The 16,744-nt window shown below is 39.5% G+C and overlaps 1 protein-coding gene across 7 annotated transcripts in view; it reads right to left on the bottom strand.

The window, feature by feature from the left end:
• The window catches only part of C2H8orf34 (chromosome 2 C8orf34 homolog), a 150,280-nt gene extending 147,630 nt beyond the window's left edge, over positions 1 to 2,650 (bottom strand). For 2 of the 7 annotated variants that reach the window (XM_064706195.1, XM_064706196.1), the window contains exon 1: positions 1,999 to 2,649. In XM_064706195.1, coding sequence (XP_064562265.1) covers positions 1,999 to 2,067 — 69 coding nt within the window. In that variant the 5' untranslated portion in view covers positions 2,068 to 2,649. Of the gene's footprint in view, positions 1 to 1,993 lie in introns of all 7 variants that reach the window. The other 5 variants (XM_064706199.1, XM_064706200.1, XM_064706201.1 and 2 more) reach the window with 5 other exon arrangements.
• Positions 2,651 to 16,744: the final 14,094 nt, after the last annotated feature.

The following is a 16,744-nucleotide window of genomic DNA, read 5'->3' as shown; positions in this document are numbered from 1 at the left end:
TCAACTCTCATCAACTTCAAATACCCTTCTTTTTTTAAGGACTACAAGATCAAGCACAGGCTGCAGATCTTCAATAAACTGTTGAGAACAAAAAGTACATCAAAAAATTAAATATGCAGGTAGATTTTAAATGGCCAGTCAGGAAGTAGAGGAGATAGGAATTATGATCATCTTCTTCCCAGTGTAATGGATTAAAATAACTGTAAACAGCTACAGGAATGTTATACCCCTAGATCTTAAAACCAGTCACTAGTATTCAGGTATAAGTAGATTTCACACCAAGAAGTCTTCCTGGTATATACGAATGCACCAAGAACCTGTAGACAGCCTGCACAGTTATTCAAAGGGCCTTTCACAGATTCTGAATGAAATTCCTACATTACAAAGATTAGTGAAATATGTGGTGATACGTGAAATGCTGAAACAAATACAACTTCTTAATCTTTCTCTCCACCACTGATAACTGAAACATCCTACAAGAATCCAAACAGAGACAAGCATCTCATACTACAGAGAAACTAGGTTAAAACACAGTGACTCAGAACAGAGATGCCAAGTGGTTCGCTTGAATTTTAATGTGTAAACCTATGGGTTGAAGAAATTTAGAAGAAAATCGGAGCTGTCAAGGGCCTAACCCTTGAACAACCCCAAAGCACTGAATCCCCATTGAAATAAACAAGAGTCAGTTACGTACTTAGACCTAGCAACACAGCTGATTGAACAGAATTTTATTCAGGAATTGAACCACACAAATGTTTCCATTTTTATTCAATTTCTTAACTAGAAAAATCACCTGCTATTCCCTAGTACCAAGTTACTGTTCCATCAAATGTGACTTTATTTACTGCAAAATAAAAACATCTAATACTGCTAGCACTGAACCAGCACAGTCTATTTCAACAGCCTATGCACACAAAAAATATAAAAACAGACCATTAGCGAACAATTTTCTAACAAAATTTGAACCTTTCTCATGGAGGGTGGTAAAATATACACTGAAGACGAGGCGTCCACCCCACCAGAATAAGAGATTTCATACATAGTAAGCTTGATTGAGAACAAGTTAAATACTGAAAAAGACTTGTGCCTTGTGATAATACTGCCAGAGAGCAGCGCATAATATATGTGCATTTTGATGTTTAAAACTGCATGAGAAACAGGATGATAAAATGGTAATAATCACGATTGCTCTAGCACCCTTTCAATTTCTAAGTATTCACAGCTTATGTACTGAAATAGTAAAATATGCACATCTCTGCATCTACATATCCCTGCAAGTGCATCGCTGTAAGAAAACGTTAAATCTCTAGCAAAAACACGGTGTGTGACTGCAGATAAAAATTTCAGAAAACACCATCGACACGGACTTTTCGCAGGACAGAGTTCCTTCCGAGCGCTCGGTGCAGAGGGTGTGTTTCCCGGCGGGAGGCACCCACCTGTCCCTCACCGCTGGCCGCTCACGGAGGGACAGCGCCCAGGAGCTCGCCCCGGGCCGTGCGGCGCCCGGCGCTCAGCGCGGCCGCCCAGGAGCCGCCGCGGGTTGCAAGCGCCGCCTCCCTCACAGCGCACGGCGGGAGCGCGCTCGGTCCGCGGCTCCCCGCGGCCGGACGGCGGGGCCGGGCCGCTGTCCCGCGGCCGCCGGGGCGAGGCGGCAGCGCCGCGGGGGCGTCCCGGGGATTCGGGCCGCGGGCGGGAGGGCGGACGGGCACCTGTTTGACGACCCGCCCGGGATCGTGGTGGGGCGAAGAAGCGGGGCACAGGCTCGGGATAGCCGGGAAGGGAGGGCTGCGGGGAGCTCCGGCGATCGGAGGAGGGACACGAGGGCACACGCGTGGTGCGGGGCGGCAGGACAGGGTGAGGGGTGCCGGCACAGCCGAAGCAGTGCCTCAAACTCATCCTCGCCCCTGCGTTCACCCGGGTTGCGCGGGGGGCCGCGGCCATCGTGGGGACACCCCCGCCCCCACCGCGCAGGAGCCGGCCGGCAAGAGCGCACCTTACCTCGAAGAGGGGACCGATCTTATTCTTCTCCAGGTAGGCTTGGATCCTCGTCTGCTGGTGAGACGCCATGAAGAGCTCCGGGGGCGGGGGCTTGAGCTCGTCTCCCCCGGCGGCGGCTGCAGTCCCTCCGGCTGCTGGCGGCTCACTCCTCCGCCGCACAAGGGCTGCCACAGCGGGAGAGGGCGGAGGCGCCGCCGAAGTGCCCGGGACGGAGCTAACTCAGGTAACTGGGGGCGGGGAAGGAACCGGGTGCCAGTCGCCCGCTTAGCCGGGCGCGGGGCTGGCAGCCCTCAGGGAGCAGCGGGCGGGTGCTGCCTGGAGCGGAGCATGGTGCAGGGAGGAGAGGAGCTACGAAGGCGGCCCCCGAGCCCGCGCCGCTCCGCGCTGCGTGTGTCTGTCAGTCCGTCTCTGTCTGTGTTTCTGTGCCAGGCAGCGCCTTGGTGACGGGAGCGGCCGCGGCTCAGCGCTGCCGCCCTCGCCACAGCGCCGCTGCCGAGGCCGATAGCCGCGGGCTCCTGTCAGCTCCGCGGCCGCCGGCGCCCGTTGACGCCCGGGCTCGGCGCACAAAAGGCGGGAGCGGGGGAAGGGGGAGGAGAGCGGGCGGGAGGCGGGGGCTGCTCTGCTCTGCCGCCGCCGCTCCCCTGCCCGCCCGGCGACGGGCTTGCCCCCGGCGGAGCCGCAGCCCCCCCCCCGCCGACGCTGGCGGGGCCCCCGCCTGGCTCCGGTGCCCCGGGCGGGGTGAGCGCCGCGGGCCGCCCGGCGTGAGGCACCTGAGCCGCACGAGAAAACTTCAGCTGGGGAAGGTCGCGGAGGAGTGAGACGAGTCGCTCTGCCAGCAGGGAAGGGGGACGGAAAGGCTGCAGCCAGCGCTTTTCCTTAATTTCTGTTTCAATTATATTTAAATCTTAAAATGCTACCTTTCTTACGATGCTAATGAAATTTCCAATTAGGTGCAATCAGCATTTTAATGGAATAATTGGAGTAGCTATGCAGGTACATCCTGGTCGTAGGTTGTGTTGAGTTCCAGCAAGCAGCCAAGGGCACGATGGAGCAAGTAAGAAATAATCAGCTGGCTTCAGAAAGTAGTGAGTTAATGGGTACATCAAAGAATTATTCTGTCTTCAAGTAATCAGTATCTCCCCCATTTCTGGAAGCAGGATCATAACCAGATTTTTTTCTCCCTCTATTTAGAGATGAATAAACAAAAACATGTTTCTTGGGGAAAGAACACTTCTGTTCTTCTGCAATAACTGATTCTGCTGTACTAACATTAAACTGTTTGGTCAAAAAAAATATACCTTTTTCTAATAAGGACTTTTTAAAAGATACAAAACAGCTTTGAAGACTATTGGGAGCATTCAGCACATCTGCTGAATCAGGCTGCCTGTTCCCCATCAAGCAGTGTTCTGCAAATGTGAGAGTACAAGCATCTCCTGATTCAGAAACCGCTAAAGAAAGAGATGAATTTTGTCAGGAGTCAAAAGATCCAGAGTTCCGCTCCCACATACATTGACTGTTGTTTGACTTCAAAGTCCTCAGTACTGACCTAAACCTCAACCTTCTACCTAGAAGGAGGTCAAGTGTAAGTATATTACAAAGAGCTTGCAGCGCATCCTGTAGTGTAAGCAATAGCCTGTAGAATTCTTTAATGGTTTGCTGGAATGTGCTCATCCCAGCCTTACTGAGGCAGTGTTTGTTTCCATCGTAGTCACTTAAAAATGGCACATTTTTTTAATTTGAATTCTCAGTGGGTAGTCTTCTAAAATTCGTATCAGCTCAGAGTTTTAGCTTATCCTCTTCAGCAAAGTATTGCCCGGTGCCACCTAAATAATATGTTGCTAAGTTAGTTTAATCAGCCTAATGAGGACCATACAATCATAGGGATAATTGCCAGTGATGCAGGTTCTCTGCAGTGGTGCTAATGATTCCCATCAGATGAGGATGTTTGTAAAATTTCGTAAATCTTACCAGCACCCAGACTGCTTCAATAAGTAAAAGTCTCCCACTTCATAAAATGATGCTCCCCCAATGATGCAAAAATGAGAGCATATGTTTCTGTAGCCCTACACAGCCTGACTTCTCAAAGTAGCAGCACATCCAGACCTGCAGGGACGTGGCCGTATCAGCACCTGCAAACTGTCACTGCTCTGTGTAGACTAGGAAGAAGACTGAAAAAAAGAAACAAGACTGTCAGCAATATGAATAGAAAATATAATTTATTAAAGGAGGTTTTAAAGATAGCATAACTGTCTAGGCTGCATATTGTACAATTAGATAGATGCCAGGATCTCACTGTTAAAACCTCAGAGTTCTGAGGATTTCTGTGTTTTGGTTTGGTTTTTCTTCCTTCGCTCTGAATGACAGAATGGTTGAGGTTGGAAGGGACTGGTCCAAGCTCCCTGCTGCAGCAGATTCACTTACAGCTTGTTGCCCAGCCCTATGTCCAGATGACTTTTGAATATCTAGCAAGCTGGATTTCTTTGGTGTCATAATTCTTTTGCTTCCTTTTTCCCATTTTGCCTTCTCTTAGTTCTCCCCCAGACATATAATCTAGATTTTCCATTTGGCTTGGGAGACACAGTAGCAGCCCTGCTGTGGCTGGGAAGGCTTCCAAGGCCAAATGTAGAATTAGCTTTCCAAACAGACACATCTTGTAACCCCCACAGCTCCCATGAGACTTAAGTGACAGGTTATCCTTTGATATGGATTAGGTACTTTAGGGAGACACGAACACAGACAGTTCTTTACCAAGAGCTTCATGATACTGTTACCTAGTTGAAGGTCTTCAGCAGTTCCCTGACAGTAAAGCTTTCTGAGTGCTAAAATATGGGAGTTCAGGTGTCTCCTGCAGAGAGCATAGGCTGAGTGACATCGTATAATAGGAAAAGGAGCTTCACTGATAGCACTCTTTTCTCTTTTTTTTCCAAGAAAACACCAAAACTGTTGCTAGGTTTGCAACAAGCCACACCAAATTAGCAATCAATAAATACATGTGATTTTCAAATAAGCACAGAAAGCTGGATATGTCCCTGCTGTCCTCTTAGTTGTTAGGAGAAAAACATTTCCAAAATTTAATTACAATATTTTAAGTTTTTAAAACTGGTATTAATATAGTCTTGTTTAATTCGCTTTCATTTTAATACCAAAGGAAAAAAATCTCTTGGATTGAAATTACTGGTTTAGGCATGCCTGAATTTTTTATTACTTTCAGCAACATTTTTGTATGAGCAAGTGAACACTAAATTGCTTTACAACCTAAGTAATAAAATATAGTCTCTGTATTGCACTTTGCTATGGTCCTGGTTTTATTTCATGGGTATTTTTCTTTCAAGAGCAGTATACAGCATGCACGTCTACATAACACTCAGCTGTGACCTACAAGAACGGAAATGACTGAAAGGATTTGCACACAGGCACCAAAAAATTAAAAGTATCCCAATTAAAAAATATATTCCCCTCACAAAACAGGATTTCCTGAAAAACAAGGAGAAAGAGTCAAATGAACAGGGCTAATTTTAAGATGCTCATGACCAGTTCTTATCAGTTCTTATACTGTGTCTGTGATATCTGAGCTCCCTGCTTCCTACCATTGCTATGTTGGTGGGCTTCTCACCCTTCAGTCTTTTCTCCAAGAGAATGTGTGCATTTTTGATTGGTTATTTCTAGTTTGACTTACTCAGTTCAAGGACTTTGCTAGAGTAGGAACCCATTAAATAATTCCATAGAATTCTACATCATTACAGTCCTGCCATCCATTTTTCAGTTTTTCAAGTTTGCTACAGTTCCTATGCTGAGCACTGAATTTTTTAAGTTACAGTCAGTTGCAGTGCCCATTCATCATTGCCAGAGTTAAGTTACCCAGGCTTCACATGCAAAGGTGTTCTTCAGGAGTCAGAGCTGCCACTGCCTAGCAGAAAAGGAAACTGATGACTTGGCTGGCTGTAAAAGTACTCCGTGGGTCACAAATACCGAGTGCCAAGTCAACAATTTTTTCCCCTTCTGGCTAAAATGTGATCCATATGCTGTGTACGAAGTTTCTTTTCTGAGATGGCATCTGGAGTACAAAAGAGACATTACAATCTAAGAGAAATATAGTAGCAATATATGAATTTATTACAAGCCTTTAAATGGCTTTCTAGTTCCCATTAAGTTTCAGCTATCAAAAATCATCTGAAATTTCTTAACCTTTCGAAAACAATTACAGAAACGAGGAAAAGTATCAGGCACCTCAAAAGAGGTAGTATTCATCAAAACGTGGTGATGTTTTCCTTAGAAAGCTTTCTGTATTGCCAGTGTTTCCTTTCATGTAATAACTCTACAACAAAGATTTCTTCTTCCATTACTGTGATTGTTTCTATTGAGTTTGATATTCTATGCAAAGTCATTATCTGCTTCATGAAGAGCTATGAGCCATTAGTCAACAGCTGACTAAATCCAGTTCTTAAAGTATCTTTTTACTTTAAAAAAAGGAACTGAAGTTACATCCAGGAGAATAAAATCCCTGGGTTCCTGCACTTTATAAATGAGACATTATTTTTTATTGCCAAAGCATAGCCTTGGAACGTTACAAACCTCTGTTGTAAAATTTTCTGAAAAAGCACACACGCACACACACACTAGCTAAATATTGCAGTGCTCCAAGCTGTTTAAAATAATGAAGGTCTAGCAGTTCCTGACCTAGAAAGCTGTCATCTTGCTTTTTATTTAGTATTCCCCTAAAAATGGACCTGCTCAGATGGCATGTTCTCAAAAGAAATTGAAGCATCTTACTTATGCTGAAATATCCAATTTACCTTTTATCCCATATCAAGTTATCTGACAGAATTGGGTATAACATCACTGGAGGGCTGATTTTTTACACTTCATTTTATCTGGTGGGGTTTTCTTAAATGTACTCAGTAAATGGTAATATATCCACAAGCTTCAGTTCAAGCAACTTCAAATATCCTTTGTATGGTTTTCTATTCACACCAAGATAGAAGCCATGCAGCTTCAAAATCTGGACTTGACCCAAACTTGTTGTAAAGAGCAAGAATTTCTTTGCGTCTTCATTCTCATAGAGAATTCAACCTGTGTTTTGGATATTTTGTCCTTTACACACTGTGATCTTGACCACAAACAGCCTCTGTGGTAAAAGATTTCCTATTCTCTGCAGAGCAGGAGCTCTTGGAAACTTGAAAGTTTCCATTATCCTCTGGTGCTCAATAAGGACAAGAACAAATCACTGGAAAATCCAAGATTCATAAACCCTCACGGTGCTTAAGGAGGATGAGTGTCTACCTCTCTGACTCCTCTTATTTTCAGATGTATTCTGTAACTTGTTTTCATTTATCACGTTCACTTTCCTGCTTCCAATGATTTGTTCAGGAATGCTCTCATCCTATTCAGAAAAAAAATTCCATCTCAACTTGAAGAATCTAGCTCATATCATATTAAAAATGCAACCATTAATAGGAACCACTGCTCTTTCAAGACTTTAGTGCGGCTTATATCCATTTTTAGCACCTTTGTAGTTGTTTTCTTTCTGTTTGGCTACACATTACCATAAAACATAAGTAGAAGTAGCAGTACTTATGAGAATATTGGTAATAGAGTTGGCTGTATATATTAAGTACATTTCAATGACAAATATGCTCTGAGAATTTACTTTTATTTGCAGTATGGAAGACTGCAGACAGGCTTTATTCAGTGTTCTGCTTTGCAGTTCAGCCACAAAGCAGAACTCTTAGTACCCTCCTGGAGATGGATTGGCCAGGTTCATATTCAGCTTCACTGACACCCAGGGACTGAAGTAATTAAATAAAAGGCTTGCAACATGAACTGACAGTTACATTCTTCTTCCTTTCTGAGGGATAAAACTATTAATTTAATTCCTCGGTAGTGACAAAGAACATAAAATTTCAAACCTTCAAAACTGTTCCTTTCCCCTCCTTCTGTATCACTGCCAGAGCACAGACCATTTTTTCTGTGCACTCTTGGCATTCGGGTAGTGTGGGTGGCAGCAAGGACTGAACCAAAACCTTTTGGCATGCCCTGATGTCCCAAGAGTCTGGTCTAGTCCTTCTAGCCCTCAACCAGTAACTAATACTATGCAGACTAGCCACTAGAGGGGAATAAAGAATCGTACTGTTCTAACATGGGTTACTGCATCACAAACTGCTTTGCAGGGACATCTCAGCCATGGCCCTGAACAAGTGCTGTATCTGACTCAGCTGGCAATGCTGCTTCATGCTGCAGCCATTACATTTGTATTCAGACAGCAAGTTTACTTAAGGGTCTTTAAACCTGTAATATGTTTGTACACTCACTGCATAATTATTATAAATGCTTGTACTGCTAACTGTATCCTAATTATTTGCAGTGGTAAAGTTTTGTAGGCTCTGAACCACCAAGAATTTCACATCCAATTTAGCTTTTTCAGATGCTAAACACAGAATATGGTGTTTTCAAGGGCAGGGAGGTATGGCCATCAGAGATCAGTCACAGCTAACTAGCCTAGGAGGGCTGTCAACCCTTAGGTGCCTGTAAGACCCTCATTTGGGAAGCTACTGAAAGCAGGTAATGGTACTAAAGCTGCTGAATAGTGAGTGAACGGTGCAGAAACCAATCTAGATAGTGGAAGTTTAGGACAACTGATTTTCAGGTGGTTGAGTTAGCTTTTGCCTATACAACTTCGACTTCTCTGCTCTTAACATTGCAAGTTAAGACCAGTGAATAATTCTTATTACCCACTAGGAGTCCCTAAAAGATACAGAAGGCTCGTTTTTATTACCAGAAGGGACCTAAGAATGAGCAGGATTATGTTAAATGAGCATACCAGTGAAATGACATCCTCCAACACTTCAAAACTAAACAAAAGGAGCAGTTCTAATCCAAAATCAGGAAGAGATACCTTGAAATAAATTGTAAACCTTTAAATTTCACAGTTTCAAGGCCTCTGAACTCCCTTTCTCTCCTGTCCGCTCTCCTGACACAGAGCTGTGATCTCTAGCAACTCTTTTAATAATGAAGGCAAAGATTCTGCTATAGCCATTTGATTGCAGGAAGTAGAGTCAGAGAAAAAAAAAAGGCAACACAAAAGGAGTAGTGCTAAAAAATATATGAGTTGGCAATGCCACTGTATATTATTTTCCAGGCCTAACAGAGCTGGATTTGAAGACAATATCCAGGGACAAGAGCTTAAAAATGGAAAATTTACTAACGTAAAGATCCTTATCTTCACACAGAAATCCAGGCAGGAGGTATGTATGTATTGCTTTTTAGTAAGAGGGAGGCCAGCAATGATCCCATTTAATTTCCTGTAGTAGGAAGCTTAGCAACTATTCAGTAATAATATCTCCTTAGGTGATTGCTGCTTATACTTGGAGGGATGTGAAATTAGAGGAAGTCCTTGAAATATTAATGCCATTGCCCATTACAGTCCTTGAAGAGGAAGACAAGGACATTGGACTGAATGTGCCATTGAATGCTTGCCCTTGGCAGTGTTTCAACCATCACACACACATCTGATTCTCTCTAAAGTGGAAGAAATTCTTGGCTTGGGACACATCCCCTTGGGTTGTTTCTCATGGAAAATACTGGACACAGGGTTACTTCATCATGACTGATTTGCTTAATTGGAAAGAGAGAATGATATTTCTGCTGTGAAAGTAATTGATGTTTAACATTTTTGCATCTAACTTCTTTCAGAAAGTTTCCACTGATTTTCCTTAAGCAGGTCTTCATAGGCTGATGCCTTGATAATGAGTTGTATTTTCCACCTTAGCCATACAGCTGTCTCCCACTAGCAAGTATGAACTTGAAACATTTTAAATAATATGCATTACAATAAGAACGTACATCAGACAATTAGCAAAAGTGTAATTGAATTTGTCTCCTGTCTGAAAATAGAGGGAAAAGGTTGGCTTGTTATTAGTAGCATGACAACCCTAATAACATTTTAAAATGTATTTTTAATCTAGGATTAATTTTCCAGCACTTGATAAAGCAATTTAAATTTCATAAGCTTCATTGTCCTAAACAATTTGGAAATAAAGGATTATCTGCAGCAAAATTGAAAGGCTCATTTGGAGACTACCTGTGTGCCTAAGCTTTTCTATGAAAATATGTAGACAGTTATTTTGCTGGAAACTTTTTTCATGCAAATAGAGGGATGTATTGTTTATTTCACAAGAATATTTTAGCTTGAATCGTGTTCCTATCAGGAAACTTAAATTCCAGACTGTATATGAAAAGTAATAAGTGGTTTGGTACGAACTTTGCCTCAAAAGAATAAAGCATGGAAATATAGACCACACATAGAGATACTAATTAAATGCTTATAAACAATACTGCAATTAACAATTAATTTTATAAGAGTGAGTCAAGATTTAATTTTTTGGTAATCACTGGTAGATCTGCTTTAAATCTTCTTACTAGAGTATTTACATAAATTGTTTATGAATGTTTACACAGTTGTATTCTGGTTAGATTTGTGAAGTCAGTCTTGAATGTTTTGTTTGAAATATTTATGCCAATTGATCCATGTAGAATTAATGTGTGCTTTCCATAATGTGCTAGAGAAATTTAGCATAGTGGCTATCTTTACAGCAAGAACTATTTTCTAATTATTAGGTAAGCATTTGTTCATGATTTACAAAACTGTAATTTAGAGACTTCAATACACTATTAAAGATCAACATAAAAAATTTGTCACAATCTTTCTGGCTTTCAAGGCTTTTCAGCAAATTCTGTAGAGGAGAGATTTTTTAAAAAGAAATGGATACTCACAATTGTAAATTTACATGATGACTTTTTGATGATATCTAAATGATGGCACAGCAGCTAAAATAACATGGAGAGAAGCATAAAGACTAACTGATAGGGAAACCACTAAGGGAGGTAACTGTGTGAGTACATAACTACCATAAACAGAGTGAACGAGAAAAGTACTAGAATCATGCATTGTACCACATTAATTTGCTGGAGAATGTGGAAAGGGTTGTAGACCACGTATCATGGTTAATTTTAAAAGATATCTGCCAAGCTTGCTATACTTTGCTATGAAGATAGTTTAGCCAGAATTACAAAGGGGAGGAAAATATTCCAAGAGATTTGGAATCACACCTGCAAGATAGAGACTATGGATCAGTATCAGGTCCACAGTAAAGATAACCGGTAAAAATAACAGAAAACCTGAAGCTTTGAACAGAATTTTTAAATTTATGTTTCTGCCAGATTTGTTGGTGCAGCCTTTTTTTAAAGTAGCAATATGCTGCACTTGAGGGAGGGAAAAAAAGCATGAATGAGCAGTCTGTTCAAACTAGAGAAAATGTAAGAAAGATAACACTATTGTCAGTATCGTCAACATATTGTGAGCATGTACACAAGGTGCAGCTATGTACACAACGTAAAGCTATTACTGAGCTTTAGGAAAGTGGTATTTGGAGTACTTCAAAAGGATTGGAGAATCAATTCAGATAGTTATCTGGACTGATACAGAGATGGAAGTGGTGGTAAGCATTCGGCTGTTCAGAAAACAGAAAACAGTACCTGTTTTACTCATGTTTTTCCTATTTCTTTTCCTCCTGTTCACTTCCTATTTAGAATTTATGACTACTATCAAGAGTTACTCAGAATAGATAAGTGCATTTTCTATCAGAGTAGAAAAGTGCATTATCTACTTTATTGTTTATTGGTAAGGATGTTCTTCAAATTCTATAAGAACATGGGGGTAAAAAAGAAATAAAATTATTAATTTTTGGAGCCTAAGCACATCACACAAAATAATCCAGATGTTCACTGATAATGCTTTTTCCTGCAGTAAAATCAGCATCTCTCTCTCTTTTCCTACTTTTCACTGAGTTTTCTGTCTAGTCAGAGTAAAGGCTTCTTACATACCCCACTCCTCTACCTCTTTCTTTGGCATTTTTAAAGCATTCCTCCCACTGAAAAAATTCTGTATCCCAGGATCTATCCTAAATATTCTTAATTCAGGCACTTACATGGGTTCCAAGGATAGGAATCTCAGTTTTAGTTACTTTAGACTTTGTTATGTCCTTCTCATCTGCTTTATGATGAAACATTTGTAGTAAAGATACTTCTGTTTATCTTTAAAGAAGTCTCTTTAAAGATACTTCTGTTCTGTTTGGCACTTTCTGCAGATGTGATGTTTCAGTTCAATTATAAAGAATTGAATGAGCTTCAGTACAACTTTGTTCCAATGACATTAGGAGATATTTCTTCAAGAAATTATTTATTTAGTCTTAGGTCTGTACCACCGGTAAAGTTTGGTTTCAGGGAATCACCATTTCTGCCTTTCTACTCCAGGTCCTTAAGGCAGAAAAAGAATTAATTATCCCATAGCAGCTCTGTAGAAAGAATTAATGCATTGCAAGTGTCCTACTCTGTCATGAGGCTCCATTCACTTCTGCATTAGTATTGAAGTTGCACTGAGGCTGAAATCCTTCAATTGTCTTTTTCTTCACCATTCTTTACTACAATGTTTCAATCTCAGTTACTGCCCTTGTTCCCTCTTTGCGTCATTTACCTGTTCCATAATCTGCAACAATGAAAAGTTTATAGTCTGCCTCATTTATTGGAATATTAATATTTGGGATATTTCTCCAAATAATTTCTTTCCTATCATCCCAACAAAATGTTTACTTATTTTTAACTTAAAAATTCATGTCCAGTTATTTTGTTATGCATGATCATGATGACATGCAGAAATATATTTTCTTCATAGAGTTATGATTGACTGGTCCAAATTGATGAGTTGTTTTCTACTACAGTGCATTTTAACAGAGATTCCAATATTATATACACCAGCACAAGTTAACAAGTTACAATCTGTTTAATGACAAAAACAAATTTTAAACAAAATTTTCTTCTTAGTTTAAAAGTAAATAAACAATAAGTATTATCTTTCTAGTTAATGTTTCTTGCCATCTGAATAAACTACTGTTTCAAATATGAATCCCCTTTCCATTATAACCCCCATTTTATATAAGTACGTTCCAGTCAAAAACTGGATAGCATGTCAATGTCTTTTACAGATTTTCTTTCAATATATAAAAAACAATTAGACAAACAAAAAACCATAACATTATGTTTCAAAATTATCTGGTTCAAATTTCTGAAAGATATTGAAATTACTTCTACCTCCTATAAGAATAATACCTAAAGAGAACAGGAGAGAAACTGCCAACTGGGAATTATTTTAAAAACATTTTTAATGTATCCTAAAGAATTTGTAAAGTAATTTTAAATGTTCACAGAAAGCAGTGCATTGAAGAGGAAGGAAATGGAAAGAAGACATTTTCCTTTACGAGTACAAAACAGAGTGTAATTTCATTTCAGTTCACATTTGAGAAGCTTGAAAAACAACATATCAAAAATGCAAATGTATACAATATGTTTAAAGACAAATATAATGCAATTGGTCTGTGTAGTGGCTAAATCAGGAAATTGACTGTAATTGTAGTTTATTTTATGAGAACATAATATAATTACAAGACTGTTGAAAGAGAAGCTTATATACATCAAAATCAGTGGATTAAGACATAATGTTCTTATATGAAATTCTGCCCTCAGACTCCGAGGCACAGGATGAAGTGGCAGAGTGTGGTAATGGAGTTAAGAGCCCCACAGAGGATTAAAGAAAGCCATACTGCCAGCAGTGCTCAGCAGGCATGTGAGGAAGGAATCAGAGTATACATTCAAAATGAATTGACACAAGAACATGGAGTGAAGAAACTGCTTGAGCCCTAAAATACAACCTTTCTTTTTATAGGCTGTAAATGAGCCTTGCTCTATGCCCACACAGAAAGTCAAGAGTATGAGGACACATGAAGCCTTCAGTGTCCTGCCTGGACTGGAGTGTAAAGGTCCCAATGGACAAAAAGATCTCCCAACTGATTCAGAGATGAAAAAATAACATTGTTTTCTTAGAGCTTAACAATCACAGAGGATAAAATTTGCCACTAGCACTGATCACTGATGGCAGGAGAAGCAATGTTTTTAGATTGCTTGGTCATAAAAGTGACCTGTAAAAGGATTAGTTCATAAGTCCTACGGACCTTCCATTAAATGTGTAGATCAAGTGAAATAAAAATTATAGGATGACTAAAGAAATTTATGTGGAAGACGACAGTGGCAATGAGCTGAGGGATAAGATCAGTTGTGTTTGCTCATATGAGCTACTGGAAAATAAGATCAGAGACTATTTTGGATATAGTCCAAGGTGCATGCCAAGCAGAGCAAAAAGATTACGAGTCAAAGGAACATTAAGAAGTGAGTGATTACAATAAAATCAGATATAAAATATGTGCAAAATGGATGCTGCAAGAAGATCTAGTATGCTTTTAATAAGTGGAGTGGAACTGAGGTTTGGGAAGATATAAATTTCAGTGGTTGGTCTATGCTAATGACAGAAGTAATGTCGATTTGGACAAAATAAAAATGAGAAATTGGGACATACAGATAAAAAATTCTCCAGTGGCAGACTTGGAATCAAATAGGTTTCATATATATTCTGTATAATGAACTGTGATTAAAATTTGCAGTCTGATATTGATATGCCTCCCAAAAGATTTTTAAAATGCTACCCAAGGTTTTGGCAAAGTTACAGCCACAGCATAATCGCATTTAAAACATGCGTGAAACCTTTCAAAGGTGCAATCCAACTGAAAAAAAATTGCTACTTGTTACAAAGACATTTCTGTGGTGCTGTATTTTCTATCAGCACTTTGTATATGCTCACCTGAACTTCACTTCTGGATAATGCAGGAGAGCTTTTAAGTTTTTCAGAAATTTCAAATTTCTTGGGTCAGGATTCTAGAAAGAACAGTTTTCCTGTTCTGTGTTAGACTAGGCCATGAGTCTGCCAGGGCTGACTTTTCTGTATAAAAGTGTTTCTTTCTTCCAGCATTTGAAAAAGGCATTACCTTTTCCAGTTAGGAATTTCTAACTTGTGCAAAGTAGAAATCTTCCAGTAGGTTATGTGTTGAGGGTAGTAAAGGTCTTTGGTATACATGTTTCTCCTTATAAAGCAAAAATGTACAGCTTAATGCATTACAAAGGGTGTTGTCAACTTTCCACTCACCCTACTGTTTTATCTCTTTTTATGATTTAATATAGAGTAAACCACTACTAAAACTACAACAACTATGTAGACTTGGAAAATATATGAATTGCTTGGATTGGCCTTGTCTTGCCCAGTTCTGCAATGGAGCACACATTTATATTTGCAATAGAAATATGCAAAATGCCTTAAAGTTTAATTAAAGATCTAAAACTTAAGAGTTTTCAGTCAGCACCTTTAACAATAACTCTTGTCTATGCATGAGGGCATTTATATGTTCATTCCACAGTGGGGCAGAAGCTAGCCACAGATAGGAAAGGGTTTGGCTTTCAGAGGTCTAATTGCCACCCAAAAGAACCCAAACCAACAGCTTTCTCTGCCCTATGTCTTGCTCTTTTCTTTCCTCTGTCTGGCAGTCAGCATGAACTTTCAGATTCACAGTGAACAGCTATTATCAAGGTTTTCTACTAAAAATGATTACTTTATTTTGCAACTTTTGAGATGGTATTATGCATATATTAATATTTAATTAATTAGTGTAATTAGCAAGTCCTTATGGCTTTCCTGGGTATGGTCATTGTAGTTTTTACGTGGTGGCAGAAATGAACAATAGTTCAAATGCAATAGTTCTTGTTGTTTTGTGATCTCATCAGCTCATACAAACTAATTTAGATCAGGCTGCACCAGGTTTGGATGCTCATCCAAAATCCTTAAAGGGGCTTCAGAAGGTTGAACTAGTGATTTGCAGCTTGAGAATTAATCTGACATGATTTAATGCCAAATGACCTAGAAGGTAGATTGCTGCACAAAGTCTTTGTGAGGTGAAGAGTGGATTCCAGCTCCTGACCAAATTCAACTTTTTTATCTAAGTAATATTATTACCACCCACACATATAATAAAAATTTACACTCACACATATATCAAGAATTCCTGTGGACAAAGATGCTATCTTAGGTGAATAAAGGTAGGAATTTGAGGAATATGACAGAGAATACAGAATAAATCTAATAACAAAACAGCTATTCCATAATAGCTTATGGAATTTGGTAGATTACTGATAAATATCAGAACTGGAAAGGTAAATCATGAGACAAATTTAAAAAAATATTTTTCTTTCAAGTGGGATAAAATATTCTAGCGCAATATCTACTAAATAGTTTCAGTGTCTCCTTTGGGTAGTTATTCCAACAGATAACATTTGTCAACAGATAACATTTGTCAACAGACAAAATTTGTAACTACTTATTACTTCAACTTCATGGTCATGTATGCATTTCCTCTAATGTGCATATATGTTAATTTAAAAATCTTTAAAATCTTTTAAGGCAAATGTTCTTTATGCAAGGAAAACATATTATTAAAAGACATATAGATGTACATATATGGCATTTCATCAGAGCTAATGCTTTTAGTAGCAGGTAGATTTTGCTTTGGTTGGGGGTGTTAAATAGCAAAGCCAAAGAAGTTCTGCATCTGGAGAACAAGTGATACCTTAAAAAAAAAAAGCTGACATAATACAATATATAAAACATCCTAAACACTTTTTACTTTAGATTACAAATGAGAAGGAGAACTCAGTAATTAAAAAGTGATGACAAATAGAACAAAATTTTGGTCAGTAAAAGATTCACTGCATAATTCAGAATGGTTAGAAACTCCTAGATACAAAGCAAAATACGAAG

The sequence above is a fragment of the Zonotrichia leucophrys genome, chromosome 2, assembly GCF_028769735.1.
Source record: "Zonotrichia leucophrys gambelii isolate GWCS_2022_RI chromosome 2, RI_Zleu_2.0, whole genome shotgun sequence".
NCBI lineage: Eukaryota > Metazoa > Chordata > Aves > Passeriformes > Passerellidae > Zonotrichia > Zonotrichia leucophrys.
This window is presented reverse-complemented; position numbering and strand designations above follow the sequence as displayed.